Genomic DNA, 23,392 nt, shown 5'->3' on the forward strand with positions numbered 1-23,392 from the left:
CACATCACTAGAAGGATCCAGTGTATCTCAGACTGCTACAACACTGCTGACTTCTCGTATGCTTCCTGACAGAGGATGATTATAAGCAATAATAAGACAAATTTGATGTACAGGGTGGATGTACTGTGATTTCACGTAGACACTTACTGCTTTGTCAAACTGTTAGCACATCATCATCATCATCATCTTGAGTGGTTTCCAGCATCAGGGTGGGTATGTTTGGGACATAAGCCATGCCATGTAGTTTGGTTCTCCCACTATCTTTCTGTGAGGGTTCAATGAAAAGTAATGCCTCCACCTTCGTTAATTGGGTTTGGATGGAAATATTTTTATAAATCAAATGCAGAAATAATCTTTAGAATGTGATCTTTAATTGCCAATATTAACTTTTCCACATAATCACCAGCCAATTGGATACATTTCTGCCAACGATGAACAAGTTTTCTGAAACCGTCATAGAAAAAGTCGACACTCTGTTTCTGCAACCACCGTCTCACAGTTCTCCGGGTCATAATGGTGTACCCACGATTTGTATCCTGTCACAATTGAATGGAGATAGGTGTCACCTTCATTCTCATAACGTGAGAGTAGTTCCTGGCAAATTTCAAGTCTGTGCACTTTCATTTCAGGAGTCAGCATCCGGGGTACCCATCATGAACAGATCTTCCGATAGCCAAGCAAAGCAAAATGTGACCCACATGTTTTTGTGAAATGCTGATTGTACTTGCAGTTTCTCTCTGAGTGATACGACGATCGTCCTGTATCAATCTGTTAACATTTTGCTTGTGAAACTCGGTGGTTTCTGTCACAGGACGTCCAACTCTTTTTTTTTTTTTGTCACACAGGTCAGATGTTCCCGCCTCAACATCTTTAAACTTACTTGCCCGATGACCCACAGTACTCGCATCAACACAATCACCATAAACTGCTTTCATTCTCTGATGAATCTCCTTTGGGGTGACACCTTCTGCTGTCAAGAATTCAATGACTGCACGTAGCTTAAATTGCATTGACCGACCGTCTGTGCAGGGTTCCATACTTTACACTGTAACAACACACTCAGTCAATGCTAAGGCTTCCCCCCAACTTTAGCTGTAGAGAAAAGGCTACGGAACAAATCAGTACCTGCCGCACATCAATGCTGCCAACTGTTGAAGAGTTACAAAAATGGAGGCATTACTTTTGAGTCAACCCCCATATATTCCTTTTGGTCTAGTTTGCGCCTCCATTTTGAACACAGTTTTCCACACATTTCAGCCATCTATCCCTTGGACTTCCTCTTAGATGTTTTCTTTGCATCTCCCTTTCATTTATCTTCATGGGAATCCTATTGTTTTCTGTTTTTTTTAAAGTACCAATATCATCTTAGCCTTGATGTTTCTGTCTTGCTCTGCAAGGATTCCTCTTTCATCATTTCTCTTATCTTTTCATTCCTCATTCTCTCTCTCCTTGTTGCTACTATCCTACTTCTGAGGAAGTTCATTTCATATGCCTGTAATTTGCTTACATCTTGGTTCTTGATTACCCATGTTTCAGATGCATAGGTCAGCATTGGGATGTAGTAACTTGTATATATTACTTTGCTTTTTTTAATTTTTTAAAATCAAAATCACGCTCCTAAAATATCGCAGGAATGCTTCTGTTGGCCACGTTCGCTGATATCTTTCTCACTTCTTCCACTTTCCTTCATCACATTTTCCAAGTACTGAACACTTTCCACGTACTTTAAATTTTCTCCTCCAATCTTCATTCTGCTAGTTGTTGTATCTTTCTTTCTAGTTGAACCAGGACCTCACATTTGTTTACATTAAATTTCATTCTTTACTGTGTCACAGTTTCTTCCCAAGAATCCAGCTGTTCCTGAATCTCCTCCTCACTGTTTTCACAGATCATCAAATCATCTGCAAACATCATTATTTTCATCTTGTCTTCTCCAGTTTTTGCTGCTACCTTAGTCACTATCTCATCCAAGACAAAAATGAAGAGGAGAGGTGACAATGCACTGCCCCTTTCACACCATTTGTTTGCTGGACCAATTCGTTCTTTCATTTCCCACTTTCACACAACTCAGACTTCCAAAGTATATCACCTCCACTCTGCTTGTTGTCTCTTTTTCCACTCCCTTTTTTTCTACTGCTCCCCAGACCTTTCTTCTACAGATGCTATCAAGAGAGGCCATCACACGCAATTCCCCAAATTCAGAGTGGTACTCCTGGAGCTGCCTCATTGCTAATTTGAGGCCAGAATATGACTTTCTAGGTCTGAAGCTATGCTGCTCCTCTTGCAATTTGTTCTTGACCCTTGTTAGGATTCTGCTTTCCAGGATCTTTTCATATACCTTGGCATAGTGTGGTATCAGTGTGACTGTTAGCACACATGGTACCAAATAGTAAAACATTATGACAGCTTTCTGTGAACATCTCATGAACAACTCCATGTTTTTATCATTGTTGACTTAAGTCCAAAGATGGGTTTGATACAGTTGTCCATAATAGTCTATCCTGTACAAGCCTCTTTGTCCATGCACAGCTATTGTGACTTACATCCATTTGAACTGATTTGCTGTAGGCAAGCCTTGGTCTCTGTCCGCAATGCCCTCCCCCGTCTCCCACCCTCTTCCCCTTCCCCGCCACCCCACCCCTCCCATATTTTCCAAAATCGTCTATGAATTTAATCATTTATTCTTCTTAAGATTTTTTGGTGTCCATCCTGGTTTTGTAATTTTAAAGCCCAGCAGTGTAAATAGAATACATTGAAGGTGAATTTGTAATCAATTACATAAATTGTTAGGAGAAGGCTCATGTGCTCATAAATATTGGGGAGTGTATCTGAAAGTATGTATAGTTGCCTATTTTGAAAGATAAGATGCGAACTGGTGAATACTTTGCATTAAAATAATAATAATAATAATAATAAAACCTTTTCATTTCTGAACTGTTGTGGATTGAGGTCTAACTGGGTGCAGATCACTTTCTTTTACACCCTAAATACTACTACTTTTTTCTCCTCAAACCTATCTACAACTGATGGTAGCTGTAGATAGTTACTGAGAACTTAGTACTCCTTTGGACCTTATTAAACACTGTGAACGTATATTTTCATGCACGATACAATATTTGACTGTTAATATGTACTGCCGTTGTTTCAGGAATGAAGATGATCTGACTATGAAACTTTCAGAAATTATATTTATCAATGACGTAATTACGAAGCATCGTCAGACTGGTGCGAAAGTTCAGATGATAAATGAAGATTGGGATTTTCTTCAGCTGCATTGTGCACTTTACATCAACAGTGAAACTTCAGGAATACCGCTGAATATGCAGGTAAAAAAAGAGTCACGAGATAATTTTGTGAGTTTCAGTTTGTTGTGTTTTCTGTTTTGTATGTGGTGGGCTTATTCCATTGATAAGATTTGTGTGAGAAAAATTGTGTTTAATTTTCTCGTTTTTGTTTGAAAACAGCCCAAAAAATCAAGTAGAGGACTTGTTCAAAGACTGAAAGGAAAACAGGGCCGTTTTAGAGGAAATCTGTCAGGTAAACGTGTCGACTTTTCCAGCAGAACTGTTATTTCTCCAGATCCAAATCTTCTCATTGAACAGGTATGCCTGTTAATAAATGCTAATTCATACTTTTTTATTTCGCATCCCTGTTAAGAATAGTTATTACATATATACTACAAATTTAGATGCATAAAGTGCATGAGATAATGATTCATATAATTTATATTCTATCATTCTATTGTAGGTTGGTGTACCTGTCCATGTTGCAAAAATTCTCACATATCCAGAAAGAGTAACTAGTGCCAATCTCAAACTGATGAAACAGATGGTAATAAATGGACCTGACAAGCATCCAGGTGCAAATTTTGTTGAACAAAAGAACCTGAAATTTAAGAAATTCTTAAAATTTGGGAACCGTCAGAAAATTGCTCAGGAACTTAGGGTAAGTATTTTCTCTCTCTGTCTCTCTCTCTCTCTTTTTAAAAATAGGTGGCTGATATGCTAGGCTGGTGTGTATGTGGTGAAGGTGTCAAATTCAGACTTTTCAAAATTGTGTACAAATTTCAATAATTATTTGGATGAAGCTCTTTTCTGTTAGGTAGAATATATATTTGTCAGAAAATAATCAGAATTCTGTTATTGTAAATATTTATCTTGTATTTCAAAAGTCTACACATGAAATTTTGCATCATTGGAGTATGTCATTGAATTTATCTTTTTGTAAACAAAGGACAATTCATTGTACAGTTGGTGCTGCTGATATAATGTCCAGACAGATTGTATCCTGTGTTTAACTCCGGTAAGAAAATATGACTTGTATGTTTCAGGCTAACTTTACCTTTGTGTTTGTTCAACCATCAATGTTATTAATTTGAACAGATATGCTACTGAATCCATGAAATGCCTGAAAATCAATCATCTTCAGTGAGCTTATTTGTATGAAACTATTTTTACAGATCTTGAAGGGAACTGTAATTGAGAATATCGAAGAACTTATTGAGGCCATGCACATCTTGTGAAGCATTATGCCACAAAAATGTGTTCTTATACGAACTGTGTGTGTGTGTGTGTGGGGGGGGGGGGGGGGGCATGCATGCACGTGTATGTGCATCTGTTTCAGAAATGTTCATTTGCTTAGTAAATAATTATTCCTTCAGTTGACGAAGTTACAGTAAGTATTGAATGATGACTATTTTCATTTTACTGTTTATTGACCTGGGCAAAGAATTTCAAACATAGCAATGAATATGTTGACTCCATGTCCTGAACTGACAAGGGGACCATCAGACCCAGTAATCACGGATCTCAGTGCATCATAGATATGTTGTAGAGGGACATGTCCAGAGTATCTGGCTAGCAGCTTTTCATGCAATGTCCCCTAGTTTATGAGAAAATTGTTGTTTAAGTTTTATGCATACCTCCTCTATCTGTAACATTAATTACATTTCGACCAAGTGAGCATAGCATAGAGGTCTGCACGCGTGGAAAATCATTAGATGTAACCATCATGCAAAATTATTAAAAAATAGTCATTTTTGCCATAACGATTTCATTAATAAATCAGTCATTACAGCACACTTTCTACAAGTGTATGTTCCATTTGTGGTTTATAGTTAAAATTCCAAATAGTTCTCAAAGGTGGAGGAAGTAAGAGCAGCTGTGGGAGGATTCCAGATATAGATGAAAGTACTCATCTGTAATTTGACCTCATTTATACTGATAAAACTGGCTACCAGTACCACTCTACATACAATAGATGCCTTGTGGAACAAGGAGAGAAAACCGCCTCACCAAACAGTCCGCAAAAAAAAAAAAAAAAAAAAGAGAGAGAGAGAGAGAGAGAGAGAGAGAGAGAGAGAGAGAGAGAGAGAGAGTGTGAGTGTTGATGAGTTGACTCCTAAATGAAAAAATGTAATTGTGACCTGTGTGAAATCGGGCAAAAATTTATTTATTTTATGAATTCGTGGGCAGGGCAGACTGATAAGATATTTTATGATCAATCCAAATGTACTTGACTTTGCCAATCTCGTGATGTTTACTTCTACAGTCAGATTAAAATTATCACAAAAAATATTCAGATGCTTCTGAATTACTAAACATTAATACAAAATTGCTTCTCGGGAAGATTCCATAAAAATACATCCTTTAATTATGCATCAGTTTAGGAGTGATCAAATATGCATGGTTCACATCAAAGTTGATTGTAGAAAGAACAATCTTTCTGAGTTTGAATGAACGGTGTACCTCAGAATAGCTTCTGAAAATTCTGTGTGCACACTGTTGGGATTTGAACCTGTACCGCCTGCATGATGGCAGTAAAATTTAGCCGCTTTGCTATGTTCGCTTATTTGACACAACTAACATTGCTGATGTGTAGGAGGTATGCATAAAATTTCAGCATTGATTTTCTCGGAAACTAGGGACCATTGCAAGCCAGGTATTATCCAGGTACTCAGAACAGGTCTCCCTAAAACAGATTCAAGACTCATTGAAATCTGTGATATATGAGCTTCCCACCAGGATATTATATGATTTAAGTAAACCATGGAAACTGCCAAATATTTTAACAAACTACTTTGATGGTGAACTTTGAACTGAGCTTTATTATTAATAATGACCAAAGAAAGTATATCATGTTAATTCAGATTACTATATTCCATTAAAGAGGAGTACCCATTCATTCATTCTCTGCCTAATGTTCCATCATTTGAAAATGTTTAACAGTAGTATTGTAGCCTTTTGTGGAACGTAAGGGGAAATTTGGCCTTTGAATTTCTCAGGAAGTTGTAGCTCACTAGATGTAATTCAAGGATATTTCATAATATTTTTAAGTAAGGAAAACCAAGGTAGACATGAAGCCCACACCTACCACAGTAGTACAAGTTTATATACCAACTAGCTCTGCAAATGACGAAGAGATTGATGAAATGTATAATGAGATAAAAGAAATTATTCAGATAGTGAAGGGAGACAAAATTTAATAGTTATGGGTGACTGGGATTCGATTGTAGGGAGAGGAAGAGAAGGAAAAGTGGTAGGTGAATATGGAATGGGGATAAGGAATGAAAGAGGAAGCCGCCTGGTAGAATTTTGCACAGAGCATAACTTAATCATAACTAACACTTGGTTCAAGAACCATGAAAGAAGGCTGTATACATGGATGAGGCCTGGAGGCACTGGAAGGTTTCAGATAGATTATATAATGGTAACACAGAGATTTAGGAACCAAGTTTTAAATTGTAAGACATGTCCAGGGGCAGATGTGGACTCTGACCACAACCTATTTGTTATGAACTGAAGATTAAAACTGAAGAAACTGCAAAAAGTTAGGAATTTAAGGAGATGGGATCTGGATAAACTGAAAGAACCAGAGGTTGTAGAGAGTTTCAGAGAGAGCATTAGGGAATGATTGACAAGAACAGGGTAAAGAAATACAATAGAAGAATAATGGGTAGCTTTGAGAGATGTAATAGTGATGGCAGAGGAGGATCAGCTAGGTAAGAAGATGTGTGCCAACAGAAATCCTTAGGTCTTCAAAAGGAGGATATAAGAGATATTGAATTTAACTGATGAAAGAAGAAAATTTAAAAATGCCGTAAATGAAGCAGACGAAAAGGAATACAAACGTCTCAAAAATGAGATTCACAGGAAGTGCAAAATGGCTAAGCCGGGATGTCTAGAGGACAAATGTGAAGGCATATATCACAAGGGCTAAGATAGATACTGCCTACAGGAAAATTAGAGAGACCTGTGGAGAAAAGAGAACTACTTGTATGAATCTCAAGAGCTCAGATGAAATCCCAGTTCTAAGCAAAGAAAGGTAAGCAGAAAGGTGGAAGGAGTATGTAGAGGGTCTATACAAGGGCGATGTACTTGAGGACAATATTATGGAAATGGAAGAGGATGTAGATGAAGATGAAATGGGAGATACGATACTGCATGAAGAGTTTGACACACGGAAAGACCCGAGTCGAAACAAGGGCCCGGGAGTAGTCAACATTCTATTAGAACTACTGATAGCCTTGGAAGAGCCAGCCATGGCAAAACATTCCATCTGGTGAGCAAGATTAAGAGACAGGCAAAATACCCACAGACTTCAAGAAGAATATAATAATTCCAATCCCAAAGAAAGCAGGTGTTGACATGTGTGAAAATTACCAAACTATCAGTTTAATAAGTCACGGCTGCTAAATACTAGCACTAATTCTTCACAGACGTATGGAAAAACTGGTAGAAGCCGACCTCGGAGAAGATTAGTATGGATTCCATAGAAATGTTGGAACATGTGAGGCAATACTGACCCCATGGCCTTATCTTAGAATATAGATTAAGCAAAGGCAAATCTACGTTTGTAGCATTTGTAAACTTGGAGAAAGCTTTTGACAATGTTGACTGGAATACTGTCATTCAAATTCTGAAGGTGGCAGGGCTCAAATACATGGAACAAAAGGCTACTTACAATTTGTGCAGAAACCAGATGGCAGTTATAAGAGTTGAAAGGCATGAAAGGGAAACAGTGTTTGGGAAGGGAGTGAGACAGGGTTGTAGCATATCCCCGATGTTATTCAATCTGTGTATTGAGCAAGCAGTAAAGGAAACAAAAGAAAAATTTGGAGTAGGAATTAAAATCCATGGAGAAAAAATAAAAACTTTGAGGTTTGCCGATGACATTGTAATTCTGTCAGAGACAGCAAAGGACGTGGAAGAGCACCTGAACAGAATGGACATTGTCTTGAAAGGAGGATATAAGATGAACATTAACAAAAGCAAAAACGAGGATAATGGAATGTAGTTGAATTAACTCAGGTGATGCTGAGGGAATTAGATTAGGAAATGAGACACTTAAAGTAGTAAAGGAGTTTTGCTATTTGGGGAGCAAAGTAACTGATGATGGTCGAAGTAGAGAGGATATAAAATGTAGACTGGCAATGGCAGGGAAAGCATTTCTGAAGAAGAGAAGTTTGTTAACAACAAGTATAGATTTAAGTGTCAGGAAGTCGTTTCTGAAAGTATTTGTATGGAGTGTAGCCACGTATGGAAGTGAAACGTGGACGATGCGTAGTTTGGACAAGAAGAGAATAGAAGCTTTTGAAATGTGGTGCTACAGAAGAATGCTGAAGATTAGATGGGTAGATCACATAACTAATGAGGAGGTTTTGAATAGAATTAGGAGAAGAGAAATTTGTGGCACACCTTGACTAGAAGAAGGGATCGGTTGGTAGGACATGTTCTGAGGCATCAAGGGATCACCAATTTAGTATTGGAGGGCAGTGTGGAGGGTAAAAATCGTAGAGGGAGACCAAGAGATGAATACACTAAGCAGATTCAGAATGATGTAGGTTGCAGTAGGTACTGGGAGATGAAGAAGCTTGCACAGGATAGAGTAGCATGGAGAGCTGCATCAAACCAGTCCCTGGACTGATGACAACAACAACAGCAACAAGGAAAGAAATCGTCTTAACTTTATCAGCCATATTTGAGCTATGTTCTGATGGGTTAAATTCAGAAAAACAAGTTCCTTTTGACAGCAGATTTGTGGAGTGGCTAAATGCACGTTATTGACTACAGAATAACTATATTGACAAATAGTCACTCAGCTGGAACTGTGAAAGGTTCACAAACCATTACTAGAACTGTTTGCCAGTTATGTAACACATACACTCATGCTCATAGGTGCCACACAACGTGGCACTACACAAAACTGGCGCTAATAGCATAGGCACATAGGGAACACACACGACACAGATTGTAAGTCCATGGTATTGGTGATAAGTTGAGAAAACCATCCTGAAACACATGTACTACAAAATGCCACTGTACTGTGCATGTACCCCGACATCAATATGGGATATGATAACCATGCACATGTACACAGGCCGCACAACGTGTTGGCATACTCTGGTTCAGGTGGTCGAGCAGTTGCTGGGGTATAGCCTCCCATTCTTGCACCATTACCTGTCGGAGCTCATGAAGTGTCGTAGGGGTTTGAAGATGTGCAGCGATACGTTGACCGAGAGCATCCCAGACGTGCTCGTTGGGGTTTAGATCTGGAGAACAGGCAGGACACTCCATTCACCTGATGTCTTCTGTTTCAAGGTACTCCTCCACAATGGCAGCTCGGTGGAGCCATGCATTACCATCCATCAGGAGGAAGGTGGGACTCACTGCACCCCTGAAAAGGCCGACATACTGGTGCAAAATGACGCCCCAATACACCTGACCTATTACAGTTCCTCTGTCAAAGACATGCAGGAGTGTATGTGCACCAATCATAATCCCACCCCACAGCATCAAACCATGACCTCCATACAGGTCCCTTTCAAGGACATTAAGGAGTTTATATCTGGTTCCTGGTTCACACCAGATGAAAACCCGGCGAGAATCACTGTTCAGACTATACCTGGACTCGTCTGTGAGCATAACCTGGGACCACTGTTCCAATGACCATGTACTATGTTCTTGACACCAGGCTTTACAGGCTCTCCTGTGACCAGGGGTCAGTGGAATGGACCTTGCAGGTCTCCAGGCGAATAAACCATGTCTGTTCAGTTGTCTGTAGACTGTGTGTCTGGAGACAACTGTTCCAGTGGCTGCGGTAAGGTCCTGAGCAAGGCTACCTGCAGTACTCTGTGGCCGTCTGCAGTCACTGACGGTGAGATATCAGTCTTCTTGTGGTGTTGTACACTGTGGACGTTCCGTACTGTAGCATCTGGACACGTTTCCTGTCTGCTGGAATCGTTGTCATCTTGAGATCACACTTTTTGGCACATGGAGGGCCCATACTACGACCTGCCGTGTTTGATTAGCCTCCAGTCGCCCTAGTATTCTACCCCTCATGACGCCATCAATATGTGTTCTTTGAGCCGTTTTCAACACACAGTCACCATTAGCACATCTGAAAACGTCTGCACACTTACTCGCTGCACCGTACTCTGACATGCACCAACACACCTCTGCATATGTGGACTGCTGCCAGCGCCACCGTGCGATGACTGCAGGTCAAATGCACTGCATGGTCATACCCTGAGGTGATTTAAACCCGTAAACTGCACACCAGAGCATTGTTTCACCATGTTCAGCATTATCCTTAATTTTTGGGCATGAGTATAGTTTGGTTTCCAGATAACTTAATAAATGAAATATTGCATGATAGGACTGACTCACTCAGAATCCAAATGCAGATATATAACCGGTTGTCTGCACCAAATTGTAATGACATATTTTGCAAGTGGTTTATGTAAAATTTCATAATTGAAATGCCAGTTTTCAATAACTTCAGTCAGACCTAATTTTCATATGTAGTTGTGTTGTTGTTGTGGTCTTCAGTCCAGGGACTGGTTTGATGCAGCTCTCCATGCTACTCTATCCTGTGCAAGCTTCTTCATCTCCCAGTACCTACTGCAACCTACATCATTCTGAATCTGCTTAGTGTATTCATCTCTTGGTCTCCCTCTATGATTTTTACTCTCCACGCTGCCCTCCAATACTAAACCAGTGATCCCTTGATGCCTCAGAACATGTCCTACCAACCGATCCCTTCTTTTAGTCAAGGTGTGCCACAAATTTCTCTTCTCCCTAATTCTGTTCAATACCTCCTCACTAGTTATGTGATCTATCCATCTAATCTTCAGCATTCTTCTGTAGCACCACATTTCAAAAGCTTCTATTCTCTTCTTGTCTAAACTATGTATCATCCACGTTTCACTTCCATGCGTGGCTACACTCCATACAAATACTATCAGAAACGACTTCCTGACACTTAAATTCTACACTTGTTGTTAACAAACTTCTCTTCTTCAGAAATGCTTTCCTTGCCATTGCCAGTCTACATTTTATATTCTCTCTACTTCGACCATCATCAGTTACTTTGCTCCCGAAATAGCAAAACTCCTTTACTACTTTAAGTGTCTCATTTCCTAATCTAATCCCCTCAGCATCACCTGATTTAATTCGACTACATTCCATTATCCTCATTTTGCTTTTGTTGTTGTTCATCTTATATCCTCCTTTCAAGACAATGTCCATTCTGTTCAGGTGATCTTCCAAGTCCTTTGCTGTCTGACAGAATTACAATGTCATCGGCAAACCTCAAAGTTTTTATTTTTTCTCCATGGATTTTAATTCCTACTCCAAATTTTTCTTTTGTTTCCTTTACTGCTTGCTCAATATACAGATTGAGTAACATCGAGGATGGCTAAAACCCTGTCTCTCTCCCTTCCCAACCACTGCTTCCCTTTCATGCCCCTTGACTCTTATAACTGCCATCTGGTTTCTGTACAAATTGTAAATAGCCTTTCGCTCTCTGTATTTTACCCCTGCCACCTTCAGAATTTGAAAGAGAGTATTCCAGTCAAAATTGTCTAAAGCTTTCTCCAAGTCTACAAATGCTAGAAACATAGGTTTGCCTTTCCTTAATCTATCTTCTAAGGTAAGTCGTAGGGTCAGTATTGAGGGCCAGTATTGCCTCATGTGTTCCACATTTCTATGGAATCCAAACTGATCTTCCCCGAGGTCAGCTTCTACAAGTTTTTCCATTTGTCTGTGAAGAATTCGCGTTAGTAGTTTGCAGCCATGACTTATGAAACTGATAGTTCGGTAATTTTCACCTCTGTCAACACCTGCTTTCTTTGGGTTTGGAATTATTATATTCTTCCTGAAGTCCGAGGTTATTTCGCCTGTCTCACACATCTTGCGCCCCAGATGGTTGAGTTTTGTCAGGGCTGGCTCTCCCAAGGCTATCAGTAGTTCTAATGGAAAGTTGTCTATTCCCAGGGCCTTTTTTCTTCTTAGGTCTTTCAGTGCTGTGTCAAACTCTTGACGCAGTATCATATCTCCCATTTCATCTTCATTTACATCCTCTTCCCTTTCCATAATATTGTCCTCAAGTACATCACCCTTGTACAGACCCTCTATATACTCCTTCCACTTTTCTGCTTTCTCTTCTTTGCTTAGAGCTGGGTTTCCCTCTGGGCTCTTGATATTCATAGAAGTGGTTCTCTTTTCTCCAAAGCTCTCTAATTTTGCACTTCCTGTTGATCTCATTTTTGAGACGTTTGTATTCCTTTTTGCCTGTTTGATTTACTGCATTTTTATATTTTCTCCTTTCATCAATTAAATTCAATATTTCTTCTGTTACCCAAGGATTTCTACTAGCCCTCGTCTTTTTACCTACTTGATCCTCTGCTGCCTTCATGATTTCATCCCTCAAAGCTACCCATTCTTCTTCTACCGTATTTCTTTCCCCCATTCCTCTCAATCGTTCCGTAATGCTCTCCCTGAAACTCTGCACAACCTCTGGTTCTGTCAAATTATCCAGATCTCATCTCCTTAAATTCCCACCATATGTAGTACGGTGGAAAAATTCTCACTATGTTTAATTTTGTGTACCTGAATTCTAAGTGGTTGTAATTTTTTTAAAAGCAAGTTTGACCTGAATGCACAGTGTTCCTTCATGCCAAGTTTTGTCTGAATTCTTGTAAAGAACAGAATGTATAAGGTGAAAATAACTTTATAGAATAATAATGTGTAATGGCAAAATAAAATCAGTGTTCACCATTAATGAAAGGAAAAGTGTGAATTTTGTTACAGTTCATATATTAGAGCAATACTTTTGAAAAATTGGGCAAATACAATGTATCCACACAATAGCTTCCCCCCTCTCCAACCCCCCTGATTACCCCATTCTGTAGGTAACTTCTGTGTTGATTTTTCTAAATAGATGAAAAGGAATTTGAAGATAAATTTGAATCTGAGACCCACAGTTGCTAGTGTCCCCTTGTCTGCAGAGGTGTGTGTAAGAAGGCAGGTGGTGGGGTTGTGCACAATTGCAGCTGGAAGCATGCTGTCTGTGGCTTCTGACACAGCACTTAATAGTAGTTTTATACTGCAGCTGTTGTAAGCACTATTAAGTGCATGTTGAACATTTAATAGTGATTTTTCTTGGTAGTGTGCATGTGGTACTTTTTTTCCCGTGTACATATAGATTTTTCAAACGAGACTTGAAGGAAAGAGAGTGGCCTTCTACCTTCATCTCCAGGAAGAGAGTGGGTAGCGTATCTAATCTTGGACAAAGAAATATAGAAATATTATACACTGTAAAGCTGCAAAGTTCTCTCTCTCTCTCTCTCTCTCCCCCCCCCTCTCCCTCTCTCCCTCTCCCCCCTCTCCCTCTCTCCCCCTCTCCCTCTCCCACTCCCCCCTCTCCCTCTCTCCCCCTCTCCCTCTCCCACTCCCCCCTCTCCCTCTCTCCCCCTCTCCCTCTCCCTCTCCCTCTCCCCCCCTCTCCCCCCCTCTCCTTCTGTGCCTAGAATGCACCCTGCATTTGCTTTATCTGGTTTTGATGAAATAGGTATTTATAATGATGTAAATATAACAAGTGTACCTTTAGTGCCAGTTATCGAGCATTGGACTAAACTGGAGGAGAAAAGGTGGTGGAACATTAGCTTTTACCGAGATACTTTGAATGGTTGAAAGTTTTCTAAAACTAACATCAAACCACTTGAATTCCCCTGTGAACCTATGATTAGCATATTAATAGTGTTCCTTGTTCTACAGATAATTGTTTGTAGATGTTTTGTAATAGGTTACTTATTGTGAGTATGTGGCAGGATTGATAGAAGTCTGTGGTACTTCCATTTGTGATCTCCTTCCCCTCTCCTTCCTTTCCATCTTCATTATGCATGCTTCATGTTTCCTGTGCAGCCTCTCCGCCACACAATAACCTCCCCGTCTTTTCCATTTTCTGGCCACTTCTTATTTTAGTACTCTTGACTTTGAAGCTGTTTAGTTATGATTTTTTAATACTCATCATTTCAATATCTTATGTGTCTGCTGTATAAATGTGTCTTTTAAGCTAGATGAGTAAAATAGTCCTGATACACATATACATGTGAGACACTGCATTAGTATTCTCTTTTGTTACAGCCTGGTGATATAGTGGAGCGGCATCTTGTTGATGGAGACATTGTACTGTTTAATCGGCAACCTAGTCTTCACAAATTAAGTATCATGTCACACAGAGCCAAAGTTCTTGAACACAGGACATTCAGGTATGTTTTCTTTTTTTAAGAAGTGCAAGTACTTGTTCAGCTCCTTTAAGAAAAATTAGATGCTTTGTTTTTTACAGGTTTAATGAATGTGTCTGTACACCATACAATGCTGATTTTGATGGTGATGAAATGAATCTCCATTTGCCGCAGACAGAAGAGGCTCGTGCTGAGGCCTTGATTCTTATGGGGGTTGGTATACATTAGAATAGTTTCAAAGAGGAAAAAGTAAGCAAAAAGGAATAGAAAATATTAAAAGCAAAATTAAATTTGAAAATACGCAATGTCACATTAAAGGTTACGCATGCTAAGAACTACTTCTACCCTAATTTACTTGTATTATATACAGTGAGAAGCAGACAAAAAGGAATACAAACGTCTCAAAAATGAGATCGACAGGAAGTGCAAAATGGCTAAGCAGGGATGGCTAGAGGACAAATGTAAGGATGTAGAGGCTTGTCTCACTAGGGGTAAGATAGATACTGCCTACAGGAAAATTAAAGAGACCTTTGGAGAGAAGAGAACCACTTGTATGAATATCAAGAGCTCAGATGGCAACCCAGTTCTAAGCAAAGAAGGGAAGGCAGAAAGGTGGAAGGAGTATATAGAGTGCAATTTTGTCATATGATGACATGTTGGAGACCGTGGCTGTTTTTGAAGACAAATGTTGATGGTGTTAGGACAGCAACCAGCCACAAATTTACTTTGAGTTCCTTTATTCAAAGGAAACCGTTGCGATTCATCATCAGACGGTTTACACGCTTTCTTTCTACATTTGGTGTGTTTTTATAGATTAATTGTCCTAAAATATAAATAAAACATAATTACAAACACGCCACACACAGATGGTTGCGTTGCAGATTTTCGTTGCATGTGACTTACGTGAAACGTCGGTTTCGAGTGTTTGTTTCCATAACGTTCATCCAATCGATGTAAATGCATTCAGAGGGTTTATACAAGGACGATGTACTTGAGGACAATATTATGGAAATGGAAGAGGATGTAGATGAAGACGAAATGGGAGATAAGATACTGCGTGAAGAGTTTGACAGAGCACTGAAAGACCTGAATCGAAACAAGGCCCCGGGAGTAGACAACATTCCATTAGAACTACTGATGGCCTTGGGAGAGCCAGTCCTGACAAAACTCTACCATCTGGTGAGCAAGATGTATGAGACAGGCGAAATACCCTCAAGAAGAATATAATAATTCCAATCCCAAAGAAAGCAGGTGTTGACGGATGTGAAAATTACCGAACTATCAGTTTAATAAGTCACAGCTGCAAAATACTAACGTGAATTCTTTACAGACGAATGGAAAAACTGGGTGAAGTGGACCTCGGGGAAGATCAGTTTGGATTCCGTAGAAATGTTGGAACACGTGAGGCAATACTAACCTTATGACTTATCTTAGAAGAAAGATTAAGAAAAGGCAAACCTACGTTTCTAGCATTTGTAGACTTAGAGAAAGCTTTTGACAATATTAACTGGAATACTCTCTTTCAAATTCTGAAGGTGGCAGGGGTAAAATACAGAGAGCGAAAGGCTATTTACAATTTGTACAGAAACCAGATGGCAGTTATGAGAGTCGAGGGGCATGAAAGGGAAGCAGTGGTTGGGAAAGGAGTGAGACAGGGTTGTAGCCTCTCCCTAATGTTATTCAATCTGTATATTGAGCAAGCAGTAAAGGAAACAAAAGAAAAATTCGGAGTAGGTATTAAAATCCATGGAGAAGAAATAAAAACTCTGAGGTTCGCCGATGACATTATAATTCTGTCAGAGACAGCAAAGGACTTGAAAGAGCAGTTGAACGGAATGGACAGTGTCATGAAAGGAGGATATAAGATGAACATCAACAAAAGCAAAACGAGGGTAATGGAATGTAGTAAAATTAAATTGGTTGATGCTGAGGGAATTAGATTAGGAAATGAGACACTTAAAGTAGTAAAGGAGCTTTGCTATTTAGGGAGTAAAGTAACTGATGATGGTCAAAGTAGAGAGGATATAAAATGTATACTGGCAATGGCAAGGAAATCGTTTCTGAAGAAGAGAAATTTGTTAACATCGAGTATAGATTTAAGTGTCAGGAAGTCGTTTCTGAAAGTATTTGTATGGAGTGTAGCCACGTATGGAAGTGAAACATGGACGATACATAGTTTGGTCAAGAAGAGAATAGAAGCTTTCGAAATGTGGTGCTACAGAAGAATGCTGAAGATTAGATGGATAGATCACGTAACTAATGAGGAGGTACTGAATAGGATAGGGGAGAAGAGAAGTTTGTGGCACAACTTGACTAGAAGAAGCGATCGGTTGGTAGGACATGTCCTGAGGCATCAAGGGATCTCAAATTTAGCATTGGAGGGCAGCGTGGAGGGTAAAAATCGTAGAGGGAGACCGAGAGATGAATACACTAAGCAGATTCAGAAGGATGTAGGTTGCAGTAGGTACTGGGAGATGAAGAAGCTTGCACAGTATAGAGTAGCATGGAGAGCTGCATCAAACCAGTCTCAGGACTGAAGACCACAACAACAACAACAACAACAACAACAATATACAGTTAGATAGTTCTGTTAATTGATTTTACACATCACAGGAGCACTAGCTGAAACAGTAACTATTTACTTCTTGTTGTTCCGGACATGAGCCCAGAGTGGGTTTGATTCAGTAGCCCAGATCTACTATGTTCCGGCTATCCTCTTCATTTCACTATAAATACTGCATCCTGCATCATCAACAATCTGGTTATGTTCATATTTATTCATGCCCCTGTGATTTTCCACTTTCATCAACCCTTAAGCTACAGTTCTCAGCAGTGACTCGTGGTGCGATGTGTGCCCATCCAGTCTCTCTCTTCAGTTCATTGTGTTTTTACTAGACTTTTCTTCTTGTTACTCATTGTAGGATGTCTTCATTCTTTTTCCAACTGAAGTGAAACAGTCTCCTGTAACACCATACTGCAACGGCTTCGAATTGTTTCATTTCTGTCTTCCTCGTTGCCCATGTTTGCATGCATACAGAGCTGAATTCCAAAAATAACATTCATGAATCTCTTCTGGTTTTACAATTTATATTTTTTATTTTATTCACGAATGTAATTTTCAGCAACTGTAGTATTATTTTTTAGAATAAATTTCAGTCATCTGTTGCAAATAAACTTTTTATTATGTTTATCAGTAAACCGGTAAACATAATAAAAATTTATTTGCAAAAAAATTATGTTTTGCTTCAAATATATAAAAGCTCTTTTGCTATGTACAACACTTACTATAATGTCTCTTTTTGAATCTTCTTTCTTTATCAGTTCTACCATTTTACCATCTATCGTGTCCACATGCTCTGCACCTTATGATGTTATGTTTTTTTTTGTACACATTTTAGCCACCAACCAACACAAGTTATGTTTCATTAAGCACCCAGCTCAATTCTTGTTTATTATAGTTTTAGCAACCATTTCGGTGTCATCAGTCAGCTATATCATGCTGGCTTTTTGCCAGTGACAAACAACTCCCACTTCAAGATTATTCTTTGTTTCCTTCATTACCTTTTTAATATACAAATTAAATGTTAATGGCGACAGTGAGTTGCCCTACCTTATACTTTTCATGATTTTGGCATCTTGTGTCATTCCAGTTTATTAAATGTATAATGTTATGACACATTCTGAACATTTTGCTGAGTTATATGTAAGATCATATGTCTTAATGAAACTACAGACTACCTAGTAAAAGGATAGATAAAAAATCTAGAGGACAGATTCAGTCTTTCCTTCTCATCCCAACTGGTAATTCTTCCCCGACCCGGGGTTCTGGGTGATTTTTCTGAACTATGCCCCTTTCCCTAAATCTCTCCAGTCCTTTCCCTTCACCCCTCTTCCTTCCCCTTCAACTCTTCTGCCAGAAGAAGGAGCCACTGGCTCCAACAGCTTGTGAAAGTTAAATCCTTTTGTGTGTGTGGTTCCCTGATGCCACTTGGGGAGTAGATTTTTTATCTATTCATTTACTGTATATTATCAGTAATTGATTACTGTCATTGTTAGACTACTTACAAAGATTTTCAGCATATTGGGCAAGCAACTCATTGTTGCTACAAATGTGCTCTCCACAGGTGTTCAGGCTATACGGAAAGGACTTTTTACTTTGGAAGGGACGGGGCTTTCAACATGCGGGTGCTGTTGTTAGTTAGTGAGCTTCATATGGACTGAGTTTTATATGCAACCATTGGAGAGGTGGAGATCAGTGTCTGGGAAGGTGGTGTACTAGTTGGGTTGAACAAAGCCATGTGGGATGTTGGTGCGAAGGGAGGTGAAATCAACAGTGTTAAGTTGGGATTCAGAGGGTAAAGGGGTTGGGATTGTCAAGAGATGTCTTTGCTGTGAGAAGCTAGGCTGTAGACAGTGATTTGAAGGTGTGCATCAGCAAGTGCTCAGATTCTTTATGTAGGAATACATTAATCAGCTTATAAAATAACTTTTTTTAATAATAATAATATGAATATTTATATATGTGTTTGGAGAGAGAGAGAGAGAGAGAGAGAGAGAGAGAGAGAGAGAGAGAGAGAGATTTTTGATTGAGATTTTTACTTGAAGTCATAACTGGTACCTGAATTTTGGTTGCTGCCTCCTTGAATGATCAGCTTCTGCACTAGTTGGTGATGTATCACAATTTGGAGGAAGTTATTGTTCTTTAAGGTTTAAAATACAACTCTGTTAGTTACTTGGCCGTATTGCGGATAGCTTTGACCCCAAGTTTTCGTAGCTTTTCATACCTAAGGGACCACTGTTGTAAGTAAATAAGATCAAACAGCAATCTGATTTTCATGAGAAAAGGAGATTGCTTAGCACACAAACTTCCTTCAAACTACACGTCCTGCTACATCAAAATTGGTCAGTGGAGTTCAGCACCATGCTGTTGTTCAAGAACATATTCCAATTACTGTAATTAAGAAATTATGAGAGGTTGTTACTTATTGAATGAAAACTATAGAGAATGCATTTCTTTTCCTGTATTTTAGTGAACTTTGTACACTTACAATTCTGTTGATTGATAGACGGCGACGACAATTAAGTTCACCTACTTTTCCAAAACCAAGATATTTCTATTCTTCACTTCCAGAGAATTGTATACATAAATGTTTGGCAACTCTTACACATACTTTACTCAGTTTTATCACTAAAGTATCAATTTTCATTAAATGTAACAATATATTCTGTGCGACGACCCAGCAACACGTCCGCTTTCCACAAGATACAGATTAACAGTTCCTTTTTAAATAAATCAATTGTTTTCTTTTTTTTTTTTTAAATGTAGAGTCCATACTCAAAGATTCTCTAATACTATCATTGCGGGGATTGCGCTCTAAGGAGTTTCTTGCTGTCCAGCTGTGTTTCACTTCACTTCAAGTACTTTTTGAATCACATTTACATTTACGGTATTTACATACATTACTGAGCTTCTCAGAATAAAATCAGACACAAATTAGTTTAAAAAAAAGCAGTGAGGCACACATAACATTACAAGCTACAGTGTGGCTCCAGAATGATTAGGTTGATTAGATATGTGGATTATGACAAACATGTAGAAACTGAGTTTGCAGAGGGTTAGTTGGGAAAGGAGGGAGATTGATTCAGGTTAGAGATTCTGCGATGGGCCTAAGGATGTGAGTAGGATTTGGAGGTTCAGCAAGACTTCTTGAATAGTATCACTGTGTCAAAGCTTTTAGGTGAAAATGTCAAAATTGGATACATTTTGTCATGCACTCCCTGAATTTCATCTTGAAAGAAGAATGTGTTATTGGGAAGGGATGGAAGAATGAGGGGGAGTCCAATTTGGTGGTAAGGAATCGTTGGAGGTAACCAGGAGGTCGTTATATGGGAGTGGGGAAAGGGGAAGTGTGTCAGTTGGCCAGTTTGTCATTTGAGTCAGTTGATTAGTTGAAGAGACAAACCTGGGAGAGGATTTAGATTTGATTTTGGTTGGCTTTGATTTGAGGGGTAAGTGGCAAAAAATGGTGTCCTCTGGAGGGATTAAGAGGAGAAGAGCAGATATTTGATGAGTTCAGTGTGACTGAACGCTGGTGTAGGGCTGAGCGTGAAGCATTTGGCTAGGTCTGAAACTCCTGTAGAATTGAGTTATTTGATAGATACATTGACAACAGCATTTTGGGTTTGTTTGGTTGCTACTATTACAGGGTTTTGGGGGTTGTGGCAAATGGAAAACACCAGCAAGGCAATACCTTGCTTGCTGACTTTTCCATCTATGAGGGAGTGATGATGGGGTTCGCTAGGGGTAGATAGGTATTGTTGGGCAGTGGTAGTCCAAGTCAGAATAGAATGCCAGTAAATTGGAAATATACTGGTGTCAGGAATGCTGCTACAAATATTGGAGGGCAAAGGTTTTGATTTGGCAGATAAATTATTGATAGTTGTGAATGCATAGAAATAGTATCTTACAGAGGGAGTAGATGGGGATTCATAGATGCCTGTGCCAAAGTTATCTGTTTCTCTAGTATTAGAATGGTGAGGGATTGGGAATAACAGAATTGGAAGATTTAAAGATAATTGTATTAAAGGTACAGTGATATTCAGAGATGATACTATGGTAAGAAAGCTACTGTGTTTGTAACAGGTCCTTTGATCCTGTAATCCATCTAGTCTCTATGCCTGCTAGCCTTTGCTACACATCTACCTCCAACACCCCTCCTACACCGTGATAACAGCTTTACTCGTCTGATACTCACAGCCTTCTTTCTGCAGTCTCTCTCTTCCTCTATTCTATGTGCCCCTCCCAAACCACTCTTTCATTTTATTGCATTTTACACACAACTCCTGCTGCCTGCTGCCAGATGAGTTCACTAGTGCCATATTCCTATGCAGTGCTCTTCTGCCAACCTGTTGTTGCTCCATTGGATCAACTGTGTCTGGTTGTGCTGAACAGCTCTCGTTGCTTAAAAGTCTCAAGCTGCACATGTTGCACACTGCATTGTATTATTTGACTGGAACTGTTGTCAGCTGCACGCTCCGTTCCATATATCATGCTTACCCCATAAGTTGTTCAGCAGAAATAGCAAATGGAAAAAAGACTGTCCACCAGCCATGTTCCGCTTTGTAGCTTTCAAATTTTTCTATCACAAACTGACTTAAACTTGTATACTGCATTTTTAAAGTCATATAGTTCATCAACACAAGAATTAGGAACAATTTTGTGAATGTGAAAGTAATTATAGCATTAAGGCAAGGGTTTTTACAGTATCAAACATTTCCTGGAAACTTGGCCCTTCATGGCATTGCTTATTCTTTTACCTTCTGTAATTTTCTTAGACATATTCGCTACTTCCTGCTGCAGCCCTTGTGTGTTTTCTATACATGTGTACTCATTCATTATTGTTGCCTTTCCTAGATTTGCAAGTATCTCATGGCACTTATTCTATCAGTTCTGTTATGTACATGGTACTTTCTTCACAGTGTTCCCTTTGTTGATTAATGTCCTCCTTCAGCTCTATGAGATCCTTACAGTGTTACATATTGAATTTGCTAAAAATTACCAGTTTTCTTCCCTTTATACATTACAGCAATTCTAAACTAAATACATATGACATTTGGAAAATCCAGGATGGAATGTAACAATATTATGAGTAGGTAAGTTGCTGCTCACCATACAGCGATGCTGAGTCGCAGATAGGCACAACAAAGATAGGCACAACAAAAAGACTCTCACAATTAAAGCTTTCGGCCATTAAGGCCTTCAGCAAAACAAACACACACACACACACACACACACACACACGTGGACGTGCAAACACAACTCACACACTACTGCAGTCTCAGCCATCTGAAATCACACTGCGAGTTGCAGCACCAATGCATGATGAGAGTGGCGACTGGGTGGGAGTAAGGAGGAGGCTGGGGCGGGAAGGAGGAAGAATAATGTGGTGCGGGTGGTGGACAGTGAAGTGCTGCAGGTTAGACAGCTACAAGACTACACTGTTGGTGCAGCATCTTATGTCCCACATTACTCCTGCCAATATAATTAATCCTATATTTTCAAATTGATCACTCTCCCAGTGTCACTTCCCGTATTTTTGTATGTTAACTCCTGCACCTTTCTGGTGCCACACGATCTTGTATCTCATCCTACAAACCCCTCCCCACCCCCACACTTTCTCTGTTCTATCCCAGTTCGCACCCACTAATTCCACCATCCAGTCACATCTGCCGTCCCCCTTCTTCACACTTATCCACCATCAGACCCACTACCCACAATAATATGTTTTTTATTAGTTATTCTTTTCTTTGATCCTTGTGACTTCGTGCCAATTTTTGTGAGTTTTTACCTTCGCTATCGTCGACTCCCTTAGATTTTATCTTGCTCCTTTTTGTGAATTTTCACACATATTTGACTGTATTTTTGCAAAATTTTTCGGATGTAATTCAACATTATTTGCGTAATTTTCCGCATTGTTCCCACCACCATGGATCCTTGCCCTTTCCATCTGCATCAGTACAGAAAAGTTTCCACATCCCTAGCCAGATTCTAGTCTCACATACTGTTCCTGCCTTGTTGCTTTGCTCACGGAATCCCTCCTAATGAATTGCCCATCTCTGGCTGCCACCTCTCCTTCCACAATGACCTCCACTGTTCAGATTCTGACAGTCCTTAGCCCTCACCAACGTAGTCCTGCAAATCGGTATCAACCAAACCCAACCCTCCTTGCAGTACCTTCTCTCCATCTGCAAAATTCTCCTGCTATGCAATCCCAAATTCCTGGAACCCATAACACACACTGAAACTCTTCCTCTACAGGAATGCTACCTCAAAAAGCTCTCCACCCTGCTCACTTCCTACTCCTG

General features: G+C 39.5%; 1 protein-coding gene across 1 annotated transcript in view; it reads left to right on the top strand.

Moving 5' to 3' along the window:
- The window catches only part of LOC126259818 (DNA-directed RNA polymerase III subunit RPC1), a 249,392-nt gene that overhangs the window by 57,507 nt on the left and 168,493 nt on the right, over nt 1-23,392 (top strand). Inside the window, exons 6-10 of the mRNA XM_049956862.1 lie at nt 3,149-3,326; nt 3,465-3,602; nt 3,748-3,945; nt 14,427-14,551; nt 14,629-14,740. Coding sequence (XP_049812819.1) covers nt 3,149-3,326; nt 3,465-3,602; nt 3,748-3,945; nt 14,427-14,551; nt 14,629-14,740 — 751 coding nt within the window. The remainder of the gene's footprint in view (nt 1-3,148; nt 3,327-3,464; nt 3,603-3,747; nt 3,946-14,426; nt 14,552-14,628; nt 14,741-23,392) is intronic.

This window comes from Schistocerca nitens, chromosome 1 (assembly GCF_023898315.1).
Source record: "Schistocerca nitens isolate TAMUIC-IGC-003100 chromosome 1, iqSchNite1.1, whole genome shotgun sequence".
Taxonomy (NCBI): domain Eukaryota; kingdom Metazoa; phylum Arthropoda; class Insecta; order Orthoptera; family Acrididae; genus Schistocerca; species Schistocerca nitens.